At 36.0% G+C, this 6,931-nt stretch overlaps 1 protein-coding gene across 23 annotated transcripts; it reads right to left on the reverse strand.

The window, feature by feature from the left end:
* Window positions 1-1,824: 1,824 nt before the first annotated feature.
* Window positions 1,825-5,129, reverse strand: LOC136208875 (uncharacterized). Of its 23 annotated transcripts, none has more exons than XM_066000153.1 (7): window positions 4,826-5,127; window positions 4,581-4,746; window positions 4,241-4,489; window positions 3,855-3,942; window positions 3,321-3,672; window positions 3,112-3,208; window positions 1,825-2,631 (listed from the first exon to the last, which is right to left on the reverse strand). In XM_066000153.1, exons 2-5 carry the CDS (start codon window positions 4,623-4,625, stop codon window positions 3,509-3,511), a joined length of 546 nt encoding a protein of 181 aa, XP_065856225.1. In that variant the 5' UTR covers window positions 4,626-4,746; window positions 4,826-5,127; the 3' UTR covers window positions 1,825-2,631; window positions 3,112-3,208; window positions 3,321-3,508. The 23 variants fall into 23 exon arrangements, 6 of the variants coding, with proteins under 6 accessions (XP_065856225.1, XP_065856227.1, XP_065856229.1 ...); XR_010677306.1 differs by lacking the exon at window positions 1,825-2,631 and having other exon boundaries at window positions 2,778-3,208; window positions 3,855-4,131; window positions 4,241-4,280; window positions 4,410-4,482; window positions 4,826-5,126; XR_010677307.1 differs by lacking the exon at window positions 1,825-2,631 and having other exon boundaries at window positions 2,778-3,208; window positions 3,855-4,131; window positions 4,241-4,280; window positions 4,410-4,489; window positions 4,826-5,126.
* Between the last annotated feature and the right edge of the window lie 1,802 nt (window positions 5,130-6,931).

The following is a 6,931-nucleotide window of genomic DNA, read 5'->3' on the forward strand; positions in this document are numbered from 1 at the left end:
ATCGCATATTTTTTTAAGTTTAAAATTCATTTGAAACCTTTTCTTTCTCGTTTTGAAAACCGTTTTGAGCATATATTATTGAAAGCCATTTTGGTAAAGAATCACCCATTTACATCAGTTCAAAATACATAGGAGAGAGAGGGGGGAGAAGAAAGAATCGATTTGTTTACAATGTGATTTATGCTTCGTATTACACACTAACTCTAAACTAAACTCACTTCCGAAAAATGAGTTTATTTACATGGTTCGTACCTTAATCGCCGTTGGAACGATTTAGGTACGTTTCAAAACCCCGTTTAATGACGTTCACTCGAATCGCCGTTGGAACGACTCGAGCATTGGAAAATATTGAGATAAAAGTTTTAACAAGAAAATGTGATTAAGCATACAAGTCAATTTATTTTGTTCAAAAAAACCATTTAGTTAAGAAAACAATTCAAAAACTCTATTATTTACAATTAAAAGCAATTTTAATTACAAGGTTCGCTTAATCCGTCGTTGGAACGAATTAAGGTTTTAAAACGTGATGTTTTAAGAAATGGTTTAAAAATGTCAAGAAAACGTTATTTACACTTTAGGAATATCTAGAAAACTTTAAGTTTAAATAAGCAAATTAAACTCTTTTTTGTGATTTTACTTTCCCCTTTTCACTCAATTAACCTTTAACATTATCATAATTGCAACCATAAACCAACTAAACCAAAATTCCTCAATTGAAAACCAATTTAAAACCATCTCCCCAAATACCAAAAAGAATAAGGAAGAATATGTACATATATACATATATATATATTTTTAGATAAAAATAATGATATACATATAACTTTGAAAACCAAGCAAAGAATACCTTATAGTATAGCTAAGTATATGTATAATAATGAAAATAACACTAAGTATGATATATTATAATCAAAACATGTAAAAATGATGAGGCAAGTTCACAAATAAGAAAATAACCTTTGATTCAAAAACGATATTTACATCATAACCCAAAAAAACCAATTAATCATCCCAAAAGTCACAAAAACTATACATATATACTTATATAATTCACAAAATCAAATCAATATAAGTTAAATTTCTAACATAACATAAATAGACATATAATATGTTGATAATAATTATATAAACCAAAAATATATTTATCAAGTATTTTACATAATTAAATAGAGATATACTTAAGAAGAAATGTAAAAAAGATAAAAAAAAAAGACTCAAAAATGGGTATTTAAGGTTCCAGCAGCTTTACGACGGAAAATCCGTCGGTAAACAGCTATTAGTGACAGAAAATGTAGAATTACAGAAACAGTCCACAACTTTCTAGATTTATTCAAAAGCTTTAGATTAGATCTATTCTATCGTTTTGGACTTCCGAACTACCAAAAATGGATCATAGTCTATAACGGAGGTTCCTAAAACGACGTTTTTATTTTAAAACGTTATTTTGAAATATTTTTAAAACTTATAATTACAACGTTTTTAATACCCGAACTACCTTTGAATCGGATCACGGTTCGTATTGGGATATTAAAACGAGGTTTTTATTTTAAAACAAAACCGAACGTTTATCTAATACGAGACGAAAATTAAATAAATACGAAAAATTAAGTAAAACGTGATAAATAAATAAATAACTAAATAAATAAAATTATAACATAAAAATGAATAAATAAAGGAAATAAATTAAATAAAATAAAACGAGTCTAGTCCTCGGATAATACCTCAAGATCGGTATCTGACAGTCGAAGTCGGTCGATTCTACGAGTTGTGATTTTCTGGTTTTTTGTGTTTTTCGTCTTTTTAGTAAAAATTTTAACTTTTGGGAAATTCGGACTTTTTCAGAAAAAAAATATTTTTCTCAAAAAAATTTACTTTCTCTCTCTAAAAATGTGTAGAGTGAGAAAGCTCTCCAAAATCTCTTCCCCTCTTGCATGGGGATCCGTGCCTTAAATAAGCAACGGGTCCCGGAAGTCTTTAGATGACGCCCAAATAAAATGGTTGGGCGGACGCCCAAATAAAATTGGGCGTCGCCCAAAGCTGGTTGGGCGGACGCCCAACTTTCGTTGGGCGAACGCCCAACTGACGTTGGGCGTTCGCCCGACGATCGTTGGGCGTCCGCCCAACGTCGCTGGACGCTCGCCCAGCGGCTGCCGGGCGCACTCGCCCAGCGGCCGTCGGGCGCGCGCGCCCATCGGTCGTCGAGCGCGCGCTCCGTGCTGCCGGGCGTTCGCGCCCAGCGGACGTCGAGCGTGCGCCCCGCGCTGCCGGGCGTGCGTCCAACTGTCGTCGGACACGCGTCGGCTGCCGCTAGGCGCTCGCACCACGTTGTTGAGCACTTGCGAGTCGTCCACTTGACGACCGCGACTCCCACTAATTTCTTCCCTTTTTATTATATATTTTTGCTTTAAAAACTTCCGGAACCAACCGCTTCAACCGTCTTGTTACAGGTTTTCGTCACAGGTCCTCCGACTCGGTGTCTATAGCAGGAAGAACATATAAATGTCATAATGAACATTAAAAAAAAAAAAAGTAGCAATCCTCATGCAATCTTAAAACTAATTGAACAAACAGCCACGCAATATCTCTCAATTGCATTTATAAAAGTAAAATTTGCATCCTTGCTAAATTCACCTACGAAAAGGAAGCAGTTAGTGACCAAAATTTGAAGTGACCAAAATTTGAAGTTGCGTAATCCTATTAACAGATCATTCACTCAAAGGTTCATATGCAGACAAAGAGCAATTAAAAGGACTTGTAAAGAGATCTACATACTAATACACAAAAATTGAACTTAGTTCACCATCATAACTGAATTAATCCAACAATACATAGTAAACCGAATAGAATCAATTCAATAACCTACGAATCAATTAGCCATAAGAAAACTAAATTCCGCATCCAAAGACCAAAAATCTTCACGGATCCAGAAAATAGAATCAAAATGAAGTGGAGATATACTCTTTAGTAAAGTATCAAACTCAACAAAGATTTTCTAGGTCTCATTCTAGATTCCAAATCTATGCCAATTGATATATAAAACCAACTGTGACCTACACGATCAATAAACCAAGAATTTAATATCCATGAACAAAAGTGTCTTAGGATCATTACCATTATAATGCTCAAGTTCTTCAGTGATCTTGCCAATATGATAAACATGTGGTGGCAGAGCCTGCATACACTCCTCAATGAGACACCTACATGATTCCTAAAATGAATTGAATTGAGATTTCAGAAAGGCAAATTAACAAAAGAGAAATGAAAGCAAGGATGTTATCATGAAGCAAGTAAATGTAAAAATGTGATTAACAAAATTTTACCTGAGTTAGGGCTTCTTTCGTAATTTAATATTTCAGCTGATGGTTTCTATCGCTGATTAAACACATCAAACTTCAACTACTGGTTGCATTTGGTGGTCTTGTTTCATCACGATGCTTAGCAGCCTAGAGGTGAGATTTGATGCCCTAAATGCACTGAGAGGGAAAGATAGTGAAAGCCAGCTTGCTATCTAATAGGTATTGACTCCCATTGCTATTGATTCTGGATTCTCTTTATCAATGGATGGCTCGGATTTTAGCCCAAAACTGTTCCTTCCACACACGAATGTTGTAGCGAATATAAGCCATGCTTTCACACTTTGGAAAGTCATTGTTTGTTTGTATCCGAACAAAACTGCCAGCACAAAACATTTAAAAATCAAAATTGTGAAATCTTAATATTATTTGGATTAGCTATACCAATGACAGTCTCTTTCTCTTTTGAGCCAACCACCAATTCTAATTTCTCAGTCAGTTGATGATCATTAATTTAAAATTTGAACAATTAAATATCATATAAAGGAACATAATGCTTACAGATAATAAGTAATTTTCCAATTTGATACATAATCCGCAACATACTTCCCATCTTTACTCTTATGAACCATGTGTAGCTCGGGGGCACCTGCACTAACATATTTTTAAATAAATTAAAAACAACAGCAAAAAATTAATGAAAAGAATATGTAAAAACCGAATTAAAGGTATACCACATTGCAGATAAAAAAACAAAACGGATCCAGCGAAAAAACCAAACTGAAAATGGATCTGAGTAAAGCAGATAATTGAAACCCACCGGGCAAGGTAGGATTCACTGAAAAAGGGTGGAAAATTAGTGAAAAAGAATCGAAATCAGATTTAGCAAAGAATAGTGAATAAAAACTAAATAATGATATAAAAAAAATCACAGATTAAAATCATACCGGATTTAAGGTATACTGCAACACAGGTAAAAAAACAGATCTGCGTGTAAACAACATAAAAACCCAATAAAAAATAGATCTACAACTCCAGTGAGTATAGAAGAGAATCGAAACCGAGAGGAATGAAATGGCGATAACACTAAAAACCAAACTGAAAATGGATCTAAACCTCAAGTTAAGCAGAGAATCGAAACTCATTGGAGGATCCGAGGTCGGATTCACTGCAAAAGGCTGGAAAATTACTGAAAACTAACCAAAATCAGATTTAGTAAAAAAGAATGAAGAAAAACTAAACAATGATATAAAAAGAAAGAAAAAAAATCACAAATTGGAATCATACCGGATTAAAGGTATACCACATCACAGATCTGCGTGTAAACACCATAAAAAAAACCCAATAAAGATCGGATCTAGAAGAGTGAGTATAGAAGAGAATCGAAACTGAGAAGAATGAAACAGCGATAACGCCACCAGTGGCCGATCGGAAGGCGGATTACGGAAAAAATCTGCAAAATTAGAAAAAAAGAATCGAAAGCTAAATAAGGATATAATAAGGAGAAAAAGAAGGAGAAATCGGAAACATACCAGATTTTACAGATGCGAAGAGTGGATCCACCAGCATAGTAACTACCGATTTTTATATAAACAGAAACCCTCGGCTGCTTCATCTCCTTCTGATTTTTAAGGGAAAATTTGTTGCTAATCATGATTCACAAAGAAAGGAGGTGGAGAAACGTGGTGTGATTCATAGATTAGAAACCGGAAAGAAAAGGAGTAGAAATTTGAGGGAGGCTGCTGTGAAAGATGATGAAGGAGAGCAAGTGGAGAGAGATGGCAGAAGTGTATTCACGAATGAGGAATGAAAGAGTAATGAGGTATAGAATCCAACAAAAATTCTAAAATGCCCTTTGCTAATGCGACGCCGTTTTGGGGCTAGCTGTCAGCAACCTCAATAAATATGAAGATAATGCCAAATTACGTGAATGACCCTTAAAAGCATGGTGAAAAGACATTACAGGACAACATAAATTGAAAGAAATAAGAGAAAGGAGGGGTCTGATTGGAAATTTTTGGCAAAAGTTGCCAATTTTACTGTTTGGTGTCTTCATTTCTAAAGTCTTTAAATAGATTTGCCAAATGTTGTATTAAGACCAAATATTTGTACCTAAATATATTTTAAAATAATAATTATAGGAAACTAACTAATTAATTATTAAAATAATATATTATTTTATTGTGTTTGTTTAATTCAAAAAGCATAAAATCCATTCCGTCCCTAATAAACTAAAATCCAAAATCAACTGACCCATCGTGCTATGTAAAAATCACTAATAAAGTCTTCACTTTCAATTTTCATCAAGTAAGCGTCACACACAAATTGTGTAAAAACTCTAAATTTCAATTCTGTTAAATGAAAGTGAGGTTGTTTAAAGTCGTAAATTACACCTATGGCCACTGAACTATGCTCATTTTTATATTATGGTCACTGAACTAAATTTCTTCCCGGTATGGCCACCGAACTTTATACTTTATTACACCGGTGGCCACTGTCACCGTTGACCACGAATTTTCCACCGTTGACCTCCATAATGACCTGTTCACCCTCACATTTTCCCCTAAAATATCCATTTTACCCTTCTCCTCTTACCTCCCATCTCCTCCATCTCCATGACAATTCTTCTCTCTAAAATGATACAGATTGAAAGCGATAAATGAAGGTTTTAATCGTAAACCTACAAAGAGTTTCTTCTCTAGCTAAACTAGAAGGAGTGAATCCCAATAACAAGGTATAAACCTTGGTTCTCAAAAAGAATAATGTTTGATTGATAAAAGTTGTTACATCCTTACAAAATGAGGGTTTAAATACCTCATACTAATGATAATAAAAGACAAGGACTACCCCTACTAGGGTTCTGATAAGGCTATCCATAAAAAGGTAAAATGGGTGATACGCCCCGACAATCAGTACAATGGTACAGGTACGGATTGTCAGGGTTGTTGGTGAATTACTTCGGGAGGAAGTAGCCTAGAGATCCACCCAGGGCAATGTTGATACGCCTCCTGGCGTACTCCTAGATCCGCCCCGCTTGTATGTCATGGGGATCCGCCCCCCTAGGTATAAACCTCCATGGGCCTAATGTTTGAGGATCCGCCAGGGCGCGTGTGATCAGTGATCCCAGTTAGGATGTCCGCATCATTTTCTCCTTCTTTAAAAGATCTCGGCACTGATTCGCCCTGGTTGAACTCCAAAGGACCATCCGGCTTCCATGGGCTAAGGTCACGGATGTTGAATGCTGGTGAGATTTTACCAAGCCAATTCGGCAGTGCTATATGATAGGCATTGGCATTAACCATCTTAGTAATCTTATATGGCCCGTATTTCCTAGGCCGAAGCTTGCTACTTGGGGCATTGGCGAGTCTCTCTTTGCCCAAATATACCATAACCTCATCCCCAACTTCAAACTGTAGGTCCCTGCGGTGCTCATCCGCCTTAGCCTTTAATTTCTGGTTTCTCTCCTCGAGAGTCTCTCTTACCTCTTGGTGCATCTGTACATAATCCTTGGCCAGTTGGTTGGCAGTCATGTTTCCTTTAGGAAGATGGGCTATATCAAGGACGTGATTCGGGGTCTTTGTGTATACCACCTCAAATGGGGATCTCCCGGTTCCCGAATGTACAGAGCCGTTGTAGGC

This window comes from Euphorbia lathyris, chromosome 10 (assembly GCF_963576675.1).
Source record: "Euphorbia lathyris chromosome 10, ddEupLath1.1, whole genome shotgun sequence".
NCBI lineage: Eukaryota > Viridiplantae > Streptophyta > Magnoliopsida > Malpighiales > Euphorbiaceae > Euphorbia > Euphorbia lathyris.